This window comes from Pyrus communis, chromosome 10 (genome assembly GCF_963583255.1).
Source record: "Pyrus communis chromosome 10, drPyrComm1.1, whole genome shotgun sequence".
In the NCBI taxonomy this organism is placed as follows: domain Eukaryota; kingdom Viridiplantae; phylum Streptophyta; class Magnoliopsida; order Rosales; family Rosaceae; genus Pyrus; species Pyrus communis.
The window spans coordinates 26138499-26162058 of NC_084812.1; the positions used below are offsets into that span (position 1 = coordinate 26138499).

General features: G+C 39.2%; 3 protein-coding genes across 4 annotated transcripts; 2 read left to right on the forward strand and 1 right to left on the reverse strand.

Moving 5' to 3' along the window:
• Window positions 1-243: 243 nt before the first annotated feature.
• Window positions 244-4445, reverse strand: LOC137748285 (pentatricopeptide repeat-containing protein At5g64320, mitochondrial). 2 transcript variants are annotated; one of them, XR_011070043.1, is made up of 4 exons: window positions 4241-4445; window positions 3870-3947; window positions 819-928; window positions 244-597 (listed from the first exon to the last, which is right to left on the reverse strand). XR_011070043.1 is itself a non-coding variant. In XM_068488414.1 (4 exons), the coding sequence occupies exon 2, from the start codon at window positions 3805-3807 to the stop codon at window positions 1609-1611; it is 2199 nt and encodes a 732-aa protein (XP_068344515.1). In that variant the 5' UTR covers window positions 3808-3947; window positions 4241-4445; the 3' UTR covers window positions 244-597; window positions 819-928; window positions 1342-1608. The 2 variants fall into 2 exon arrangements, 1 of the variants encoding a protein (XP_068344515.1); XM_068488414.1 differs by having other exon boundaries at window positions 1342-3947.
• A 2668-nt stretch (window positions 4446-7113) lies between these two features.
• On the forward strand, window positions 7114-13847 carry LOC137747572 (DNA topoisomerase 2-like). Its single transcript, XM_068487702.1, has 19 exons — window positions 7114-7722; window positions 8109-8401; window positions 8497-8563; window positions 8655-8925; window positions 9008-9207; window positions 9298-9507; window positions 9632-9745; window positions 9842-9952; window positions 10057-10221; window positions 10315-10656; window positions 10761-10894; window positions 10988-11342; window positions 11435-11621; window positions 11710-11759; window positions 11855-12283; window positions 12370-12532; window positions 12635-12696; window positions 12805-12913; window positions 13043-13847. Exons 1-19 carry the CDS (start codon window positions 7141-7143, stop codon window positions 13600-13602), a joined length of 4404 nt encoding a protein of 1467 aa, XP_068343803.1. The 5' UTR covers window positions 7114-7140; the 3' UTR covers window positions 13603-13847.
• Window positions 13848-16978: 3131 nt separating this feature from the next.
• On the forward strand, window positions 16979-22033 carry LOC137747045 (protein OBERON 4-like). The gene is made up of 2 exons (XM_068487046.1): window positions 16979-20477; window positions 21237-22033. Exons 1-2 carry the CDS (start codon window positions 17267-17269, stop codon window positions 21794-21796), a joined length of 3771 nt encoding a protein of 1256 aa, XP_068343147.1. The 5' UTR covers window positions 16979-17266; the 3' UTR covers window positions 21797-22033.
• Window positions 22034-23560: the final 1527 nt, after the last annotated feature.

Genomic DNA, 23560 nt, shown 5'->3' on the forward strand with positions numbered 1-23560 from the left:
AGGTCACCCATTATGGAATTGCTCTTACGCGTTACTCGCTTAACTTCGGAATTCCGATGGAACCCGAAGCCAGTGAGCTCCCAAAAGGCCTCGTGCTAGGTAGAAATGGGAATATGCATATAAGGTTTAGAGGATCCACTCCCCTGAACGATGTGGGATGTTACACCAAACTTTGCAAAGACTTTCACACTTGTCTTCTCTTTCCCTTGAGTTGATACGAAAAAAATATATGGAGTGTGAAAATCACTTCTCAATCGGTTTTTGCATTTAGGATGAGTTCCTTTTGTACATGGTACAAGAACTACAATTACAAGGTAGGTTTTGGTTTTGTATCATGATTGAAACATCGCATTTGACATGCCATCGATCGGCTCTTAACAGTAGTATTGACACAATGACAGGTGACACAGAGATCAAATTATCATTTTTGGTCAAGATTCCAAGCATTCCTTTCCTCACATTACCAACTATCAAGTGACGAACATACGACGCCGCAAGTCCTTACGGTGAAGTTATCAAGCATCCGTCAACGCTTTAATATCCCTTGTCTCGTATTACAGAAGAGCGTTACATCTTCGATATACACATTTAAGATTCCTGTAACAAAACATACAAGTGCAAAACAAAATTTATCAGCAACCAGCACTTGCCAGCCAAGATCATACAGACATTGCAAAATAAATAAATCAGGAACCCTCCAGTACCAAAGAATCCTTGGGCTATGGATTACAAATGATGATTCCTCATGAAAGATAATGCACATAGTGATCGTCTAGACCGAAGGAAGCTGAAAACGTCTAAGGAGAACGCTAGCAAACCTTTATTTGTTAGAGATGCCTAGACTAAGACTTTGTTTCAGTGTTGGTCCTCCATGCTTCCAAGAACAATCGTTACCTTGATCCCTTGCCCACTCCTTGTAAGCATAAACCTGCAATATAATGACTTCCTTAAGCTGATAAGCTAACACGAAAAAAAACTGTCTCGTTTCAAAAACACTCCACGATGTCCACATGATTGGTCGTCATGATATGAATAATTAGTACCAACTCTCATGGGCAATCCTATTCCTATGTAGTGTACAGAAATTGACGATTGTTGACTTGAGGGGTCTCAAACAAACATTATTACCGTTATCACTATAATTGCTAAAAATTCCTTTTATACCTTTGCGTTCAACGCTATCTCCTTTTCACACATACAGCCTAGCAGAATATAAAAAAAAAAAAACCACAAGTATGCACATGATGTCTCTTTCACCAGAATCACCACGAAGAAACTATGAGGCATTTATTCTAGTTAGTGCAAGCATATTGTATATCCTGTAAGGTTGGCCAGGATTACCTCTCACGTTGTAAGGTGAATTTGTTCTGCCTCAACCAGCAGAAAACTCTGACGAGGGTGATCTGAGACAGCCAGCCAGCTTTTGGCACAAGCACCAACCCGAACATGGTGCAAAAGATCTCAAATCAATATCTGGAATAGCATTTTTTCTGGCATAAAACCATAAGTACCTCCACATCCACCTCCAATCACCATGACCATAAATGCTTTCGGAAGGAATACATCCAAGCAATACCATAGGGATTCTAGTATTTGAAAAGAATTAGACTAGAAGAAACTAAAATAAGATTCCTCCCGATCAATACCAATAAAGCTCTGATTCACCTCTCCCCTTTCTTTAGACAAGTTGCTGACCAGTATATACCAAGTCCAATGATTTGGTATCAACCCATTATTCACGCCTCTATGTAGAAGTAAACAAGCATCATCAATCATTCCCTGTTTGCAGTGCCAACTGATCAGAGTGTTATAAGTAATAACATCAGGACACATCCCTTCAGCTTGTAATCTATCAAAGAGATTCAAAGCTTCCCAAATGTGTCCCATCTTGCATAGACCATTTATGAGGCTATTATAAGTGACTATGTCTGGCATCAAACCCCGATGAATCATCTCTCGTAGAAACTCAAGTGCATCATATACTTTGCCACTTTTACACATACCATTAATCAAAATATTACAGGAGAAACTATCATGATGAAGTCCCTTCATCATCATTTCTTCAAACAATCCCCTTGCCTTGTCAACAGCTCCAGCCTTGCAGAGTGCCTTAATTAGCCCATTATAGGTTATTTTGTCGAGAGGGCATCCTCTAAATACCATTTCATTTACAAGCTTAAGTGCTTCTTGTATCGCACCTCTTGTCAAGAAAGCATTAATTAACGTGTTGTAAGTAACAGTGTTGGCAACAACACCCTCCAGTAACATATCACGGTACAATCCCAATGCCTCTTCCATTTGATCAACCTTGCACAGTCCAAATATTAAAGAATTAAACGTAAATATGTCTGGCTTACATCCTTTGCTTGAGATTTCACAAAACAATTTTAAAGCTTCCTGGACTTTCCCATCCTTGCATAGAGCAGAAATTAGAAGATTGTATCCCATGGTATTCAGACTTAGTCCCTTGTATGACATCTCATTTAAAACATCACCAGCTTCCTCCAGTTGGCCCTCCTTGCAGAACCCATCGATCATTATAGTGTAAGTTATTACATTAGGCTTACAGCCCTTAATTTCCATCTCACTGACCAATTCACGAGCAGAACTCAAACAGCCCTTCTTGCAGAGCCCATGAATCAGTATGTTAAATGTATATACATCAGGGTTGCAGCCATTACCTAACATACCATCATATAGAACAGCTTTGGCTTCATCAAACCGTCCACTCATAACATAACCATTAATCAAGGTATTGAAAAGCACAATATTTGGGGAAGGCACTTTGTTCAACAATGCCTTTGCTTCATCAACTTGCCCTGTTCTGCATAATCCATGCATTAAAACTCCATAAGTCACATCATCAGGAGTAAACCCCCGGAGAAGCATCCGATCAACCAATCTTGCTGCCTCATGAATCCGATTGACCTTGCAAAGACCATGGATAATATCATTGAAAGTCTGAACATCAGGTGTACAACCCATCAAAAACATTTCCTCCAAAAGTCTCAATGCATCATTCACTTGATTATTCTTGGAGAGTGCATGTATAAGAGTCTGGTAAACCACTGAATTTGGCACACAACCATGCTTCGTCATGTCTTTTAGAAGCGAGCAAGCGGAATCCACCTCATTAACCATACAAAGTGCTTTCAGAACCACTCCAAACGTGTAAACATTGGGAGAGATACCCCTACTCAACATGTCATAGAAGACATTGGGAGCAACCTTAGGGCAATTCCCAGCCACAAGTATATCCAATACAACATTATACGATCTAAAAGTCGGTTCACATGAATAAACACCTCTCATGTCTAAAAGCAGCCTGGTCGCTTGTCCGGGCAAACCAGCCCTCCCATAATACTTCATAATCATAATGAAAAGGGACTCACTAAAATTAAAACCCTTCTCTTTAATCTGCATCAACAACCTATCTATAATTTTAAATTCTCCGGCTGCCCCGAGCTTATCAATTAACACATAGTACACATCAAAAGAATGGCAATACCCCTTCTGGGCGCCAACCAACTCAAATATCTCCATCGACGAGGGCACATCGAGTGGAAGTTGAAGCAACTTACAAAGTTGAATTGGAGTGATTTGAACAAGTGACTTCCTAAGTTCATTGAGGTCAAAGGGCTTAAGAATTTTCTCCCACTCATTTTCTGACTCTGACCCCCTATCATTCAACACTCTATCACTAACATCCTTAAAATACCCAGCTGACAAAATTGCAAAACAGTGGGGTTTTAACAAAGATTGCAAATTTCTTGTCAGAGGGGTCAAAATATTTGGTATTTTATACATTACTCCAAATGGGTAACTCAAAATTTTAAGAAAACCACCAGAAAACCAGAGATTCGATAAACCTGAGAAGCAAAGTGGTCATGGGCATTTTCCAGAGGTTCGGTGAAGCTGAGAACCATTTGAGCTGAAATTTCCCGAAGCTTGAAGGATCAAACAATAAAAAAGGAAAACCATAAAAATGTGAAAGGAATTCAATAGACAAATGAGAAAAAGAAAGATTCAAAATTACGGCCAAATGTCTACTGAACATGTCGATGCTCAACACAATCATGCTTTAATGATCAAAACAAAGCTAGTTTACTTGCTTGAAGTAGATACTACGAAAATTGCTCTTTAACTCGCGATTAACTAAACAAATTGGCATATATGAAAAACAGATTGAACCCAATTCAATTGTAATGAAATTACAATCAGGGAATGCTTAGTTGCTTACTTTAATTGGTTCCAGGAGTCGAGGTGGGCTGTCGAGACAGCGAGAGGAAGCTCGCGAGGGTGACGGCGAGGTGGACGAGGTGGACGTGGAGGAGGGGGAGATGGAGCCGCGGAGGGAGAGGTTGGTGAGGGAGTCTGGGAGAGTGCGGAAGGAAGAGGGAGATAAGGGAGATGCGGGCGGGGGACCGAAGAGAAACTTGGGCTGAAGGTTGAGCCTAAAATTATGGTTGATTCGAAATTGAGCTTTGAAAATAAAATATTTAATATAAATAAATAAATTTAGTATAATATTTAATTCGATTTTGAATGATATCAATGTTTCCCTTGACACAAGTGATATTGTGGGAAGGAAGTTTCAAACCCAACATTCTATATTTTTTTTTTTTTTTTAACAAGTGATATTATATACATTAAAGGGAAGAGGTAGGTTAAGTTTCACAATGGGTTAGTAATAATGTAATTCAAATTCGTCTTTGGCAAGAATCAAATCTAAGACCTCTCACTTACGAGTAAAGATGAATACTACTAGACTGTAGTACTAAGTAATAATAATTTATCTACTTAGATGTTGAAAAATATGCAAATTCTAAATAAATTTTTTTTTTTTTTGGGTTTGTATTATTATAAATAGGTTGTTCTAGCTCCATGTGTAATTTTACAAAGTTTCGGCTTTATGTATTTATTTCTAGTTTTTTACTTTTATAAATAAGAGTGTTTGGGATACTACCTATTCGTTTTTAAAATGTTTGAAATCCTTTTTGGGTGAAAAAAAAGAAGAGTAAATTATAGAAATGATCATTTAACTTAAACTCAATTGGAGTAATGGTCTCTCAACTAAAAATTTATTACCATTGGTCCATCAACTCATCAAAACGTGCAGCTATGGCCTCTCAACTAAAAATCTAGTACCATTGGTCCCTTAACTTTAATTTAACAAGAGAAATTGTCCCTCAACTATAACTCAATTGAAGCAATAATCCCTCAACCCTAACTCAATTGTAGCAATGGTTCTTCCTACACAACTCATTTTGACCAAATTTTGACGAAGTTTTACAAAAGTGATCATAACTACACATTTTGATAAATTGAGGGATCCCAATTGTAGCAATGGTCCTTCCAACATAACTCATTTTGACGAAGTTGATGAAAAGGACCATAGCTACACATTTTGATGAGTTGGGGGACCAATGGTAATTGATTTTTAGTTAAGAGACCATTGCTACAATTTACCGAAAAAAATGCAAGTAAATATTTTTTTTAGTACAACGATATAGTTTTACACTAAGGAGAGAGAGTTCGGTAAATTATTAAAAGCACTTTATTGCTTTAAAGACATTTTCAATCATTTTAAAAATGGTTTTAAACAAGCCCTACCTTATCACATGAAACTGGAGGCCAATGATTTCATAATGGTTAAATATTCATACTTAGTTGGTAACTATTATAGGCATTCCCTGTTAGATAAATATCAACAATCAATGATAAATTTATATATGCTAATAAATAATAAATGCAAATAAATAATTTAACAGACAATGAATAAAATGAAATAATATTAAACAGACAAACTGAAAATCGTGGCTTGCATATCATAATGTCATTGAAATAGAAATTTCATCCCTACTCTGTATTTGTAGTTCTATAGACGTCTACTTCACCAGAAGTTAACGATCCAAGTCAAGATTTCAGCATCGAAAAACTAGACTTTTGGCAATTTTTTTTGTGGTTCTCTCAATAAGAAGGTTTTGTAGTGCAGAAGAAGATTTGATTTTTCTGTGATCTAAATGCCATGCTGATGGACGTATATAATTGATTTATGCATGTTTGCAACATGTATGAGTATGAGATGCATCTATTAGGAGACATCTTCTCAGAGAGGTGCTTTACTCTTTGACGTTCTATCATTGCTTCAGACTTTATCTAAAAAGATGAGTTTGTGGATAAATTTTTTTTTAATTAATTAAATAATTACTAGATCCCAAGGCCCATCGTTTGATAATTAATAGAACCGTAAATATATATTAATTATCAATTAATTAGTACAACCCAAAGCCCAAACCCAAGGTTGAGTTCAATTTTATTCTTCGTAGTCTATAATTGCAATCATTTTCTAAAATCGACAAGGCCTTATAAAGTGAGAGAACCTTTTGGTAGTGACTATTATAGGACAATAAAATATCTACTCAAAATTTCCAACACTTCCTCCCTCTCCAATAAACTAGAGTAGAAAATATTCTTCAGAAAACTAGAACTCAAGAGAGAGAGGAAAGAGGTGGTTGAAGAAAATGGGTTTGAATCATGAAACAAATGTGATTACATATCTAGTTGATTGGAAAATATTGTGATATATGTGAAAGATGAAGTGACATTTTGTTTATCACTCGTGTTGTGAGATGTGATCAGAACTACGATGTTGAGATTGAAATGAAAATGAAAGAAATAAAACGAATCTTTTATGTAGTTGAGTTAAACTCTTAGTAGGTATTAGATTTCGGGCTATCCCACCATACACAGTTTCTTTTACAGCACCTCCTAATAACACACGTTATTGAAATTTTTAGGTCATGTGATATTTTATTGTCGAGAAATTACAATTATCCCGGTTAAAAAAGTTTCCATAAACTAAACAATCCGCCATGCGAACCCCACGCACCGTTTCAGTCGACCTAGATTCCCCTTCTCCTTCATCATCCACCGTGATTCCCCAAACTCAAAATCCAGCCGTCCGATTTGCCCCATTCCAAAATTTCAAACACCGCGCCCAAAACCTTCCATTTGAAATTCGAATTCAAATCCCTAAACGACCGTTGCATCCCCCCCTATAAATACCTAATTCATCTCTCCCCCCCACTCATTTCCTCACTCTAGAGAATCTTCCGCCTCCTCCAAACGCCACCAACCATGGCGATCGAGAAGAAACGCCCGCTCCAAACCAGCAACAACGCCAACATCGACCACCCAGCCCCGACCGATGGCGGCGGCGGAAAGGGCAAGACGATCGAAGAAATGTACCAGAAGAAGAGCCAGCTGGAGCACATCTTGCTCCGACCAGATACCTACATCGGGTCGATCGAGAAGCACACCTCGAACCTATGGGTCTACCAAAACGGCGAGATGGTCAACCGTTCCATCACCTACGTTCCCGGACTGTACAAGATCTTCGACGAGATCCTCGTCAATGCCGCCGATAACAAACAGCGAGATCCATCCATGGACTCCGTCAAAGTCACCATTGACGTCGAGCAGAACCGCATAAGCGTCTACAACAATGGCGCTGGAGTTCCCGTCGAGATTCATCAGGAGGAGAGGGTCTACGTCCCGGAGTTGATCTTCGGACACCTCCTGACCAGTAGTAATTACGACGATACGGTGAAGAAGACCACCGGTGGACGCAACGGCTACGGCGCCAAGCTCACGAACATCTTCTCCACCGAATTCATCATCGAGACGGCAGACGGTATGCGACAGAAGAAGTATAAGCAGGTATAAAATTGTGGATTCACTAATTTCCGTGACGTTTGATATGTATTTTAGGGTGTTAGTGTTTTGTGGAATGTAGGAATTAGGATTCGATCTTCTATTTTAGGGTTTGGTGTGTATAGAATTATGGATTTTCAAATTTCTGTGATGCTTGATGGGTATTTTAGGGTTTGAGTGTTTGGCAGAATTGCGGAATTAGGATTTGGTCTTCTACTTGTGATTGTTCGTTTGATGTGATTTCGTTTTATAACCTATGATTTATTGGGGATTATTGTAATTAAGTTTCTATGGGTTTGAAATGAATTTCCGAATTCCGACTGAAGCATTTGGCAGTGATATTGTGTTCACTTATTATGTCAGTTGAATAATCTGATCCTTGCTGATATCAGGTGTTCACCAACAACATGGGGAACAAAACTACGCCAGTCATCACAAAGTGCAAAGCGAGTGAGAACTGGACCAGGGTTACGTATAAGCCTGACCTGTCGAAGTTTAATATGACCCATCTGGAAGAAGATGTGGTGGCGTTGATGCAAAAGAGAGTAATTGACTTGGCTGGATGCCTTGGAAAGACAGTGAAGGTTGAGCTGAACGGAACGAGGGTCCCTGTAAAGTCATTTCTTGATTACGTTGACCTCTACTTACAATCTGCTGGAAAATCTAGAGATACTCCCCTTCTAAGGTTTTTGTTATGAATTGCACTTTTTGTCCTGATTCGTTCTTCCTTTTTTTCTCTTCGTAGTGGGGATTTGCTAACTGTATCTGCTCATTTGACAGGATGACAGAGAAAGTCAATGATAGGTGGGAGATTTGCGTGAGTCTCAGCGACGGCCAGTTTCAACAGGTTTGAACAAAACTATTTGAATCAGTGGAATTACCATGTTCTGTACACTTCAGAATTGTGAGTCTCAAGTTTTCAATTCTATTTTTACCAGGTCAGCTTTGCGAATGGAATTGCAACAATCAAGGGCGGAACTCATGTAAATTATGTAACAGATCAGATCACGAACCATGTGATGAATGTTGTAAATAAGAAGAACAAGAATGCCAACCTCAAAGCCCATAATGTGAAGAATTATCTATGGGTCTTTGTCAATGCTCTTATTGACAACCCTGCATTTGATTCCCAAACAAAGGAAACTCTCACGATTCGCCCAAATAGTTTTGGATCTAAATGTGAACTTACACCAGCCTTCTTAAATAAAGGTATGCAACGATATTTCAAATTGTTCAACTATACTAGACCCCGACACTTAATCTTGATTCTTGTATGCTGATTAATTTGCAGTTGCAAAATCTGGAATTGTGGATAGTCTTCTCTCTTGGGCAAATTTTAAACAGAACAAAGACCTGAAGAAAACTGATGGAACTAAAACAGAGAGGGTTCATAATATCAACAAGCTTGAGGATGCTAACCATGCTGGAGGAAAGAATTCTGAGAAGTGTACTTTGATATTGACAGAAGGAGATTCAGCTAAGGCTCTTGCCGTAAGTTTTTATGTTTTACAATAGTGGTACAATTACTTGATTTGTTTGGCTTCCTTTATGCAATAGATTAACATAACTTGTCCTAAACAGATGGCTGGTCTTGCTGTTGTGGGTAGAGATCATTACGGTGTTTTTCCGTTGAGAGGTAAACTGCTCAATGTAAGAGAAGCTAGTACCACTCAGGTCAGGGATAACGAGGAAATTAAGAATATCAAGAGGATTCTGGGACTACAGCAAGATAAAGAGTATACCAGTCTTAAGTCTTTAAGATATGGCAGTCTGATGATTATGACTGATCAGGTTGAATGCCTTAAACTTCTTTTCTTTTGGTTTTATTCTTGTTTGGATTTCTCTGTGCAACCGTAAAAGTTTATCTTTTTTCTTTCTGATCATTAACAGAACGTTAATTTCTCTGGTTGTATAGGACCATGATGGTTCCCACATCAAGGGACTCCTTATCAACTTCATTCATTCCTTCTGGCCATCGCTGCTTAAAATTCCATCTTTTTTGGTTGAGTTTATAACTCCGATTGTCAAGGTTGGTTTATTTGACTTAGCTAGTTTCTTAGCAACTTCAGTATAAGTGATACGTTGTTTTTGAAAGACTACTATAACTTGTATTACTTCTGCACAGGCAACGCACAAAAATGGGAATACCCTTGCATTTTACTCCATGCCTGAGTATGAGGCATGGAAGGAAAGTTTGAGGGGCAATGCAAGTGGCTGGTCCATAAAATATTATAAGGTTTGTTTTCACTTTATGTAAGTAAAGACATACTAGGTCACTGCAATTGTACCAGGTTTCTGAAGTGTATTCTTATTCTTCTACTTACACTCATGTCCATTTAGGGGTTGGGAACAAGCACGTCTAAAGAAGGAAGGGACTATTTTCAAAATCTTCATCAGCACAAGAAAGATTTTATTTGGATAGATGAGCGTGATGGGGAGGCAATTGAGCTTGCTTTCAGTAAGAAGAAAATAGAAGAGAGGAAGAACTGGCTTCGGCAGTTTGAGGTGGGAAGTTTTGGCAATTTGCATTTGTATTTTTGAAATGATTCTAATTCCAGATCATTTTTATTGAGACGGTTGAACTTTCTGTATTTTCAGCCTGGAGTACATCTTGATCAGAAGGAGAAGCTTATTAAGTACAGTGACTTTGTTCACAAGGAACTTATACAGTTTTCCATGGCGGACCTGCAAAGGTCCATTCCGTCAATGGTTGATGGCTTGAAGCCAGGTCAAAGGAAGATTCTCTTTAGCTCCTTTAAGAGGAACTTTGTGAAGGAAGCAAAAGTTGCCCAGTTTTCTGGTTATGTGTCTGAGCATTCTGCCTACCACCATGGTGAGCAGAGTCTTGCAAGTACTATCATTGGGATGGCACAGGATTTTGTGGGGAGCAATAATATCAATCTTCTTCAACCAAATGGTCAATTTGGTACTCGTAACTTGGTGAGATTAACCATGCATGCCAAATATTTAAGAGTATGTAAGCTCTTCATGTTGTGTAATTTTTTCCGACATCTTCTATTTACACTTGTATTTTGCTACTTTAGGGAGGCAAAGACCATGCAAGTGCTCGTTATATATATACTCGACTTTCTCCTATTACAAGGTTCCTTTTCTCAAAGGATGATGACAGACTTCTTGACTACTTGAATGAAGATGGGCAATCTATTGAGCCAACTTGGTATTTTTAACTTTTCCCTGTAGAATGAGAACATTGCTTTTAGATTAACAAATGGTGAATGAATATTGCTGAACAATGGTTTGTGTGGTATAGGTATGTGCCAATTATTCCAACGGTGCTTGTTAATGGTAGTGAAGGAATTGGGACAGGGTGGAGCTCTTACATTCCTAATTATAACCCGAGAGACATTGTTGCAAATGTGAGGCGTTTGCTTGATGGTGATGCAATGGTGCCAATGGATCCCTGGTACAGAGGATTTACTGGAACTATTGAGAAAACTGTCAAGGAGTCTGGTGTGAGCTACACTGCCTGTGGGATCATAGAGGAAGTCAATGAGACGTCACTCAGGATTTCAGAGCTGCCAATCCGTAGGTGGACTCAAGATTATAAGGAATTCCTCGAGTCTATCTCTGAAGGAAATGATAAAGCCAAGGATCCATTCATTGAGGTAAAGTCACCTAAATTTCTTGACAGTTGCAGTATTTGATTAAAATGTGTTCCAGATGGTTTAGATCCTAATTGAAGTTATGCATGCTGCAGGGTTTCACACAGCACAGTGATCACAGTACTGTAGATATCATAGTCCACTTGCGTGAGGAGAAACTGATGGCGGCCAAGCAAGAGGGTTTGCTGAAGAAATTTAAACTGACCACCAGCATAAGCACGAGTAACATGCACCTGTTTGATCGAAAAGGCGTGATAAAGAAATTTGACACTCCAGAACAAAGTATGAGTTTTTCATCACGTTCTTATTCCTTTCTGCTTGTACAATTTATATAACCAGACGTTCTGTTTGTTGTTTTTTCTTTCTGCAGTTCTTGAGGACTTTTTTCACCTAAGGCTTGAATTCTATGAGAAAAGAAAGGTGAGTTCATCTGTGGCCATCAATATACAGGTGTTTATATTGTTGGCCCGACTTACGACTGTTAAGTGTTAACTGGTTTTCTATTATGCATGCAGAAAGTGCTATTGGAAAACCTTGAGTTGGAACTGTTAAAATTGGAGAACAAGGTTAGGTTTATCCTTGGTGTCGTAAATGGAGAGATCATTGTGAGCAATAGAAAGAGAGCTGATCTATTCCTTGAGCTCCAACAGAAAGGTTTCACTCCTTTTCCGAAGAAAACCAAAGCCCTAGAGCCAGAAGTTGCAGGGGCAGCTGAAAATACAGAAGATACAGAAGAGAACTCTGAGGCTGCCACTGAAAAGGGAGCACGGATAAGTGACTATGAGTATCTAATATCCATGGCAATTGGGACCTTGACCATTGAGAGGGTTCAGGCCTTATTGGCTGATAGGGATAAGGCCAATGCAGAGGTTGATGAGTTGAGGAAATCAACACCAAGGTCACTGTGGTTGAAGGATCTTGATGCTCTTGAAATGGAACTCGATGTATGTACTAAAATTTGATTCTATTTCACAAATTCTTTCTTCAATTTTCTGCCGACCTCTGTCTGATATATTATCTTTCATACCAGGAGCTGGAGAAAAGTGAGGCTTTAGCAGAGGAGACAAAAAAGAAAGCAAGAACCCAAGTGAAAAATGTACCTGCTTCTAAGGGTACTAAACAAGCACCTAAACCACGGAAAAATACTAAGAAGGCCAACAATGCAGAGGCTTCCAGTTCTGTGATGGAAATAGGTAGCACTCGATTAGTTAAATGCTTTCTTTTAAGATAGCCCACTGATATTATTTCATCATTTCGAATTACATTACTCATAATATTATCTGCTTGCTCGTCAGAGAAAGCTCCTGAGATAGCGAAAAGGAGAGAAGGTCCAAAGAAAGCTCCTGCAGCCAAGAAGGTCTGCGCTGCTGTTTTTATATTTTAAGTTCTTTGTTTGAACTTTCTTATGGAACATATCCGCAGTACACACGAAGCTGGAACTTATGTTTTTATGTTTGTTATGCAGCAAGTGAAATCCTCTGTTGTTCTGAGTGATGACGATGATGATGAAGTGCTTGAGCTGAAAGAAAGACTTGCTGCCTATAACCTTGATTCGTCTCCTGAAAATTCGGCAGGTAATGATAAACTTTCACTACTTATACTTATCTAGAGAAATCCCTTTTCCACCTTTGAGTCCGAGGAAATCAGCATAACTAATGTGTTTCGTCAGTAGGTTGTGGATTAACTTAGTTTTACTGTGACAGGCAAGGATACTGAAGTGCCACAAGAACCAGTCCAGAAGAAAGAAGCTAACAAAAAGGTGGTCATGCAACTAGACAGTGACGATGATTTTGAAGAAGAAATAGCAGATGCCCCAAAGAGGGGAGGGAAAAAAGCTGCTGGAAAGCCAAGGGCGGCAGCATCAAAACCCCCAGCAGCAGCAAAGAAGAGAGGCGCAGCAGCTAGCAAGCAGCAGCCTCAAACTTCATCAGGCCAGAAGCTTTTAACTGACATGTTGAAGCCTGCTGCTGAGAGTTCCAGGGCTTCACCTGAGCCGAAAGTGAGGAAGATGAGGGCATCGCCATTCAACAAGAAAAGCGGTTCTGTGATGGGCAGAGTTGGTTTGGCAGATGAGATGATTGAAAGCGATGACAAGGTGGACACTCCTTCCACTGAAGAAAGAAGTGAAGCTCCTGTTGTAGCAAGAGCTAGACCTCAGAGGGTGAATCGCAGGCAGACAAGGTATGTGTTGAGTGATTCCGAGAGTGAGCTGGCTAGTGAAGATTCCGACTTTGATGCAGTTGAAGACATTGACGATGATTAGATTAGCAGTTACTGTCTTTGCTATGGGAATTCTAGCTCATTTAAGTTGGATGCATTTGCTGCATCTTTCGGATTAAACGTTTAACTGAGATTTGAGGATTTTATTATCGTGCTGATAAGCCGAAGTTGAAGATTTTAGCTTTAAGTTTGATCTGTGAAATGCAACTCATTTTCCGAAAACTTGTTAGAGATGTTCTTGAGAACTTGTCTTGTTCAGAAAGTAAAGCAAAATTTGACTAGAAAAAAGTTGTGGTTTACGCTTTTGCTTTTCTTTTTTGTTGCTTGAATCAACAAGTAATCTAAAGTAGTCATTTTCTCGTAACTGTTGATGACCATATGATTGTTTTAGTAGTCATACTCTACTCTTGCTTAATTTCCCAACTCATTTGTACTCAAATTATGGAGAGAATCTTCCTTATAAGCGGGTGGTACACTCATCAGGTCACATCTCCATATCCTTGTTGCGTGACTTGATGAGTGATAAACAAACGGTGTATATACTCGGGAGACATTGGTCAGAAACAAAAATGAGTACACCTGAGGTTATCTGCGACACTTTACGGACGATTGAGTTTTAGATGTTGTCTAGTGTTTGCACAAATTGATGCGTGGTTTCTGAGGATTTACCAATATTGGGTGATAGTGTCCTCTGCATTGGTTTTGCGGACTAATTAACATCTTACGGCAATATCTTGAATTAATAACGCATACAATCAATAACACGCATATAATTACACATTTTTTGAGATATTACCACGGTGACGTACCATTTTGCTTTTAACAAAATTAAGGAATCACAATCCTGGAATATGGCCAAAAGGAAAAAAAGAAAAAGGGATCGAATGGTTTGGTTTTGATGAGTTGTACGGGGCATTGACTCACTCTCTGTCTGTGTCCCACGCTCATTCGGCTTTTCGTTCTTTGTTTCTTGTAGGACATTGGAGCAAGCAATGGACAAAGAGCTTTACTCTAATCAACCAAACAATTTTGTTGCTTAAAAGAACGGCTCTCTGTGTTTTGTTTAGTGGCATTGCATGCAAGATTAATATATTAAAATTGGAGTTGATTCGTGTTACCATTTTTTTTTTTTACACAATTTTTAACACATTTTTTTGAGCTCACTAAATAATAGATTTTAACTATCCAAATCGTAATTCTTTTAGAACATCATTCATAGATCGTCCTTGCAAAAAAGGAGACAAATTTAAAACCATTAAAACATTCATTTGTAGTGAAAAAAATTGACGAATATAATTCTACTAAGAAACCCTAAACCCTTAATTCAATAGTTATATAGTTTCATATTTGAGTGTTTTTTGGTAGACATGATATTTGAAGCAAAGACCTAAAAGATAAACGATTTAGATAATTTAAAATACATTATAGAATGAACCGCATAAAAACGTGTATAGAAAAAGTAACATCACCAATCTGTGTCAATTAAAATTTGGCTAAAATCGTTTTCATCTGCTACACAATAACGTTAGAAACTATTTTGCATGTTGACTATCCTCCACCTAAACAAATGTTTTAAATTTAAAGAAATAAGTACTACTCACTATGTCATTCAAAATTATTATATTGTTGTGAAATTTATTTAAGAAAATTTTAACGAAACATTACCGGTATTATTCCTATAAATTCTGTAATTTCCAACACTCCAACTGCAAGACTCAAATCAATGAAGCAATTCCAAAATTTTCATTGCTTGAAAGAAATGGCTATTGTTTTGATTTTATGTAGATCTATATATATAAAAAATTGTTATTGGCACTTCAAATTTTCATTCGGATCTCTAAATCTTGAACAAGTCACTTGTAGAATTTCACTTGTGGCTCTCCTCACTCAAGTTCAAGCTCTCCCACCTTCTCTAATTCCCCTCATAACCTCACCTAACCATCTAAATCTTACCGACTTCTTTTTATTATTAGCCAAAATAAAAGTTTAATTTTGGAAAAAAATACACCCGTACTTCAATCAATAAAGAGGAGAAAAACTTTGATATGATAGTTCAACGACTTTCTCAAAAAATGAGTTTCTCTATTCTCTATATTTTGTATTATTGGATTCTATGATTAATATGACTTATCGAAGTTTTTCTTTAAGAAGAGTTAATTTGTTTGATTCATATAAATGATTAAATTCATATAAATAATTAAATACTCTTCAAATCGAATGATTTTTTTTCTTTTTAATGAATGTCTCGTTCATTTTGAGAAAATTAGCCTCTTACCACATACTACGTATGTGACAATTGACTCTTTTTATTGTTATTATAATTTTATTGATTTTAGATATTATTGTTCTTTTATTAAAATGAATTTTGAGAAATAACGAATGTAATAACCTAGGGATGGGTTCGAAAAACCGAAAACTGAAAAAAACCAGACCAAATACACGAACCGAAAACCAAAATAAAATCAAACTGAATCTTATTGGTTTGGTTTTAATTTTGGAGGTTTGGAAACCAAACCGAACCAAATTCATGTACACTTTATGAATGTATGCCCATGATTTTTTTTGTGAAACTTTGTTGCTAAGTTTGAAACTAAGCCTAGGGCTTTTTCAAGGAGCATACTTGGTTCAATTAGGGAGGATATTTTGGGTTCAAAAAAAATTAGGGAGGATATTTCATTGGTTATGGAAGAAAGTTTTGGAAGACTTTGGAACTTGGAAGAACTTCTCTATTTATTTGCTTTTTGAATGGATACGATGATAATTTTTCTTTGTAATTGAGGTTGTTGATAGAATATAATTGATTTATATGATCTTGTATATGTACAACTACCTTCCCACTTTCTTCATTTTCTTATTATTAGTCTACCAACACAAGCCTTTATTCTAAATTTCATATTAAAAATGATAAAGTTTTATAAAATAAAATAAAAGCTGAAACCGAACTGAACAAAACCAAATTGAACTGAAAAAACAAAAAAAATTGAACCGAAGTTTTGGTTCGGTTTCAATTTTGACAAAAAATTGAACCAAATGAAATCGAACCTACTTCTATAATAACCTACAGTTTCATAGCGTTGATTTTTTTTGAAATTCTAATGGTAGAAGGATAATTTGATGCCATAAAAGTTTTACGCATCGAATGTTAATCTTCTAATCCATCAAACCTCCTAACATGCCCGTGTGCACACCCTTTAGTACACAAATTGTCAAAATGTTAGACAAAATTTTTCATTAAATTATATTATAACGCTTAATGTACTATTTCACTCTGGTCACGAAGCATTGAAAAATCTGACGCTGCCAATGAAGGGAGTCAAGCGACACATTCTTCAGTCTTCAATGCGTTTCCACGCACTTTGCGTATCCAACTCTCTCTCTCCTGTCTCTCTTTCTCTCTCCTCATCAGTAGTTAAAGCTGCGTTGACTCAACGAAACCACAGTTTGAAATCCACACCAACACCCACCCCCATTTTCCCCTCTTCCAATTTTACCCCTCCCTCTCTTCCCAAACCTTCCTTCCTTCGCCGGCTATCCCCTCTCTCTGCAACCCCATCTCACTTTCCAAACAGCTTCCGTCGAAATCCCCGTCAATTCGACTTCCCTTATGGGCAAAAGCCCTCACCCCTTCAGCTCACATACAACATCGTAGCCGGTAGCTCTTCAATTTTTTTTTTTTTTTCTGATTTAATTTTTAATTTGGGGGAGAAATGAAGAGGTTGAGATCCAGCGACGATCTCGATTCCTTCAGTAAGGATCCGAATCCTAACCCGAACCCGAGCTCCAACCCCGGCCGGACCTCCTCCTCCTCTTCGCACCGGAGCTTCTACTACAAGCCAGATACTGTGCGCAAGGGTTTGCTTTCTTCGTCCTCCTCCGCATCTTCGAAAGGGCCGGCTCGCTCCTACGACGATCGGGAACCGGCCGGCTCCGGCGGCGGGTCCAGAACTGTCCGGAAGAGGACGGAGCACGAGTTCGACGGTTTCGATAGGAGGAAGGGGACCGATCGGTACAACAGAGATGGCGGAGGGTACGATCGTAATTTGATGCACCGGTCCGAGAGCTTCTCCGCGTCGAGGAGGTCGCCGGCGGAGTTTCCGAAAGGGTTTCGATCGGAGAGGGACAGGTCCAGGCGCGAAGGCAGCGGGAGCGGAGCGTTGTCGTGGCGTAGGTTCGGGAAGGAGTTCGAGGAGAGAGGAGGAGGGAAGGGGTTGAGGGACGTGAGGTCGCCGACGTGGTCGAATTCGAGGGATTCGGGGAGCGAGCAGTCTAGGGTTAGGTCTCCGGTGAGGAGGTTTAGGGATGGGAAGGGGTCGAAATCGGAGTCGAAGTCCAAGTCTCCGACTTGGTCCAAGGACTCGGTGGGGAGTGAGCAGTCGAAGAGTGTTGAGGTGAGGAAGAAGGAGACGGAGGCGGAGGCTGAAGAGATTCAGGGTGAGCAGCCAAAGAGTGTTGAGGTGAGGAAGAGAGAGACGGAGACGGAGACGGAGGAGGTTCCGGTGGAGCGGCCAAAGAGTGTTGAGGTGAGGAAGAGGGAGACGGAGACGGAGACGGAGACAGAGGAGGTTCAGGCTGAGAAGGGGAGTAGGAGTAGTAGTGAAATGGAGGAGGGTGAGCTTGACCCGGAAGCTGGAGCTGGTGGTGGAGGTGAGCCCCAATTGGGCCTTGAAGGCGGAGCTGAAACGGAAGAAGCACAGATCCGAAGCGCGTCTTTGGTTACAGATACAGATAACGTTGAGGAGAAAGCTGAGACTATGGATAAACAAGAGGCTAGGGAGGAGAAAGGCGAGTCCTCGGATAAACAAGAGGTGAAAGATGAAAATAAAGGGAGTGTGTGTGGAAGGCAAGATGAGGAGGAGGAGAAGAAAGATGATGACTTACCAAATAGCGAGATCGATATGATTGATCAAAGCGGGAATGTGGAAGCTCGTGAAGATGAGGGAAAAGGGAGTTTCAGGGAAGGTGATGAAGAAGTGGTCGTGGAGATTCCGAAGGAATTGGAAAAGGAACCAAAGCAAGATAAGGGAATAGACCTTGAAGTGAAGGCGGAGGATGATGACGACGAAATGACAGAGTCAGATAAGGTGGTAACCGAGGATGAGGAGGATAATGAAGTGGTTAAGCTGAATACGGTGGATATGAGTATGAGTTTGAGTCAGAATTTTAAGGATAAAGGTAAAAGCGTGGCCGTGGCACCAGCCGATCTGGTGGATTCAGCTGAAGATGGTCGGTGGGTTGGCAGAGAATCCAGAGAGCTGCTCACTGGTATGGAAAATGATATGGAAGGACCCAGCAGTAGGGGTTTCGAGTTGTTTTCAAGCTCTCCGGTTAGGAGACAGGAGAAGGCTGATCAATCTGGTGCTAGTATGAAGGATGAGAAGCTGGCACTTGAGCCTCTTGATCTTTCTCTTAGCTTGCCTAACGTTTTGTTACCCATTGGTGGCGCAGCTCCCGGTTCTCCTGATCAATCAATGAGTGTTCAGTCTCTAAGTAATACTTTTCGTACTAACTCTGATGGATTTACTCAGTCAGTATCCTTTTCAGGCTCGCAGTCGTTTTATCACAACCCTAGCTGTTCGCTAACCACCCAGAATTCGATGGACTTTGAACAGTCGGTTAAAAGTCGTCCCCTTTTCCAGGGAATTGATTGGCAGGCACTCGCTCAGAGTGAGGCTAAGGGTAAAGAAGTTCCTTGGCAAGCACTCACTCAGAATGATGCTAAGAGTAAAGAAGTCCCTTTGTATCAAAGAATCTTGATGAATGGAAACGGGTCTCAACAACAACAGTCTCAAGCATCGCAAGGCATTCCAAATGGTCAGTTGGGCCAAGGGCAACAACATCTTAGACATCCTGAAGGAAGCCCTAAAGTGGCGAATGGAATGGAAAGGCAGCTGAGCTTCCACAAGCAGTTGTCAGGAGGACAGGCAAGGAACCATGAGGATGTTAGATCACCTTCAAATAGCGTTGGATCTCATGAAATGGGATCAAACTATAGTTTTGACAGGAAACGGCTAATGAGAGAGAAAAGTAGTGGTAGTTTATATAGGACTAGCAGTCAGAAGGAACAAGAGCAGTTTCTCATTGGTGGAGCTGATTTTGTGGAGACAATCGTTGCCAGGATTGTCTCCGATCCCATACATGTAATGGCTAGAAAGTTTCATGAGATGACAGGACAATCCGCTTCATGTGTGAAGGAGACCATTCGCGATATGATGTTAAATATGGATAAGCGCATGCAACTATTTGCATTCCAGAAGGCACTGCAGAGCAGGTCTGATATAACCATGGAGATGCTACTAAAGGCTCATCGTGCGCAACTGGAAATCTTGGTTGCTCTGAAGACTGCTCTACCGAATTATCTCCAGCCAGAGAATGGTGCATCATCTTCTGAGTTAGCTGAAATTTTTCTGAACTCAAGATGCAGAAATCCTTCTTGTCGGAGCTCTGTGCCTGTGGATGAATGTGATTGCAAAGTTTGTTCGCAAAAGAGTGGTTTTTGCAGTACATGTATGTGTCTTGTGTGCTCAAAGTTTGACATGGCCTCGAATACATGTAGTTGGATTGGGTGTGATGTTTGTCTCCATTGGTGCCATGCGGATTGTGCATTGCGGGAATCTTATATTAGAAATGGACGCAGTGCTACTGGATCCCAAGGGACGACCGAGATGCAGTTTCATTGTGTGGCCTGCGATCATCCTTCTGAGATGTTTGGCTTTGTGAAGGAGGTTTTTCAGAATTTCGCAAAGGATTGGACAATGGAAAATCTTGCTAGGGAACTTGAATACGTCAAGAGAATCTTTGGTGTCAGCAAGGACATGAGAGGGAGAAGACTTTATGAAATTGCTGATCAATCACTGGCAAGACTGGTAAACAAGTCTGACCTTCCGGAGGTTTACGGTTATGTCATGGCTTTTCTCGCGGGTAAGTTATTTGTTTTATCCGAAACATTTTAATGTTTTATTCTTACGATACTTTTTGGGGTTATAATCTGCATTGTCATAATATCATTGTTTAGAATCATACCTTTTTTTTTTTTTTTCTAATGAACATTCAATACAATATATTTTCTATCTGCCATATATTTGTTTTTAGTAAATAGGGTGTTTCATGCTATTGAGGGTATAAAAGAACAGTCAATTACATAGTTTTTCTAAGATGACTTACCTTGCTTCTGTTGGATTTTTCTTCGGGAAAATGGCTTTGTTATATTTTGCCTCGTGAAATCTACAGATACTTCATTTCTCCATGGTTTACAAGATATCGATGTTACATATAGAGATTTGGATACTTGTGAATTGCTGTTAATAAAAGTTTTTTAAGTTGTGTACTTTGTTTTGACATGTGTGGAAACCTTTTGAAATGTTGACGCTACTTAATGTGTTTGGCCTGCTTGAAGCTTCGTTTTTTTATTCTGGGTTCGGGGGATTCAGTTTGATGGCTGGCCTAAAAGCGTCTGTATCCAGTCTCTGAACTGCTTTTTTATGCTCATGTGAGAATATTAAGGGGAAAGAATAGTATCGAGTATTACCGAGTATATAGCACGAGTACACAATGCCGAAGCAGAAACTCATGGCTTTGTTGAATCTCAAAGCTGTGCCTTTTTGCTCCGTGCAGTAATCCTGTGTTTAGTTAAATGGAAACTGTAAGATTGCTAGTAAGTCCTTTCACTTTTTGTTGCAGACGCTGACAGTTCCAAGCTAGGGAAAACACCCGTTTTATCGACGAAGGATCATAGTAAAGTTAGCAATGGGATTGCTGGGCCAAGCCAGGAACCCGCATGGCTGAAATCGGTATATACAGAGAAGTCCTCTAAGTTGGAGACTGCAGCAAACATTCATCCTAGCTTTAACTACGATCAGCATGATAAACGTCTACTGGAGATGGAGTTTCACACCAGTGCCCAAAAAGAACCTCTTTTCGATGAGCTGGAGAGCATTGTGAGGATCAAGCAGGCTGAAGCGAAAATGTTCCAAACACGAGCAGATGACGCAAGAAGAGATGCCGAGGGACTTAAACGCATAGCGATGGCAAAGAATGAAAAAATTGAAGAGGAATATAGGAGCAGAATAACAAAGCTGCGCTTGGTCGAGGCAGAGGAAATGCGCAACAAGAAAGTCGAAGAAGTACAAGCTCTAGATCGAGCATATCGTGAATACTCCACCATGAAGATGAGAATGGAAGCAGATATAAAGGATCTCTTGCTAAAGATGGAAGCGACGAAGCGGAACCATTCCTTGTGATTGGCAGACGACGAGGAGTTCCGATAGGGTTTTCGATGTGGCGGGTAACCGTAACCTTGGGCGTGCTGATAGTTTTATGTTGTACCTTGTAATGTAGTGTTTTTATAGCTCCAATTAGGTTTTGTTCTTCAGAGTTTCTGTTGTATTTGTTTCATGAACCACTAACCAGAATCTGTACAGAGAGATTGCCTCGTCTCTTTTATTTTGGTATGAAGCAGTGTTCCTATTTATGATTTACGGAACCAAGTATCGTTGTAGGGTAGTGATTTTTACTCTCGTTTTCTCCTTCTACACTCTTCCTTCGCTTTTGCTCGTTGATTGATTTTCTTTTGATTGATTCAGTACAATGACTAGCAGAAAAAGGGGAGTGCGAAAATTATATTTTTTTGTTTACTACATGGCTTAGGAACCACAAACGGCATGTCGTTTGGCGATGAGGTTGTGCTGGTATTAAACTACGAAGTGGAAGGAGGGAGGGTTTGACTCGTCGTTGTGCTTTCGACGCCGAGCCATTGATTACTTTAATTGACTATTTTGACATTGTACGGTGTGGATTGTGTTGGGTTATAATCTCGAGGGTGAAGATTCAGTTTTGGATTTTAGGTTGTGGGGTCACAGTTGGAGGTGGGCCCCAAAGATTAAAGAAAGGTGGTGAAAGGGAATGAGAGATTAGTGGAGACGTAGGGGATAAGAAGAGCATAAACGTCAACGCAACGGACGCTGAACTTTGAAATTTGGATTTTGTTTCTTTCCATTTTATTATTTTTTAACAATATTACATTCACGTTTTGAGATTTTTATTTATTTTACATTCATCGCCTTATGGACGAAATTACTCTTGCAGGTAATTATTTTAAAACTGAAAATGAAAACTTCATAAATAAATAAATCAAATTAAAAAAAATTACAATGAAACATTATTAAACAAATGAAAACTTCAAGGGTGTTTAATGTAATGTTTCAAATTTATAAAGATTTTGTAAAAAATGATAAACTTCAAAAGTGTTAGTGTAATTAACCCTTTCTGAATTTAGAATCATTCCTTTTCTAAAACATGGAATAATGGATGGTAATGTAACGAAGAGATTCCGGATATATTTTATACTTAAATGCTACATTTTAAGTTATAACTTCCATTATTTCCTATTATGTCGGTAAATTTGAAAGAACAGCATGACCATTTTGAGTTGGAGTCAAAACCTTGTCTTTGTTGTGCGTCTGGCCGAAAGACAATGGTTATTTCAGCAATAATTGCACCCCCAACATCAAAAGTAAAAGGAAGAGTTGGGGGGGGGGGGGGGGGGGGGGGGGTGTTTGTGGAGAAAAGACTAAGAAGGATTGCCAAAGGCTCCACAACCCAAAGACAAGGATGACTTTCTTAGTTTTTCTCTCTAAATGGCTAAAGGTTTTTTTTTTTTTTTCATCACTTCATGTAGGTCCCATGAGTTATATGGCCTACGAATGATTTTTGCACTCTCTTTTTCACCTCGCATACATCTGTTTATTTAACATTTAAATTATAAATATTGAAAAAAAATATAAAGATAAAATTACGATGACAAAAAGAGAATGCGAAAATCCCCAATTTCATAATTACAAAAGTACAAAATTTTCCATGAAAGATATTTCGCACATGTATAATGTATTGGAGAGAAAAAACCAAAAAACCAAAAGATATTTTCTTCCTAAAATACATTGGCCAATGAGGGGATGATTGGGTTTTCTTTTCCATGGTCAAACACCAGACTTCCCCTCCCTTCCCCA

What these genes read in the sequence shown, in the direction of transcription:
- LOC137747572 (XM_068487702.1), top strand. Translation starts at nt 7,141, where the DNA reads ATGGCGATCGAGAAGAAACGCCCGCTCCAAACCAGCAACAACGCCAAC. An exon ending in ACTGGCTTCGGCAGTTTGAG is followed by an intron (nt 10,222 to 10,314) that starts GTGGGAAGTTTT and finishes CTGTATTTTCAG; the next exon opens with CCTGGAGTACATCTTGATCA. An exon ending in CAGTTCTGTGATGGAAATAG is followed by an intron (nt 12,533 to 12,634) that starts GTAGCACTCGAT and finishes CTTGCTCGTCAG; the next exon opens with AGAAAGCTCCTGAGATAGCG.
- LOC137748285 (XM_068488414.1), bottom strand. Translation starts at nt 3,807, where the DNA reads ATGTATAAAATACCAAATATTTTGACCCCTCTGACAAGAAATTTGCAA.
- LOC137747045 (XM_068487046.1), top strand. Translation starts at nt 17,267, where the DNA reads ATGAAGAGGTTGAGATCCAGCGACGATCTCGATTCCTTCAGTAAGGAT. An exon ending in TGTCATGGCTTTTCTCGCGG is followed by an intron (nt 20,478 to 21,236) that starts GTAAGTTATTTG and finishes TTTTTGTTGCAG; the next exon opens with ACGCTGACAGTTCCAAGCTA.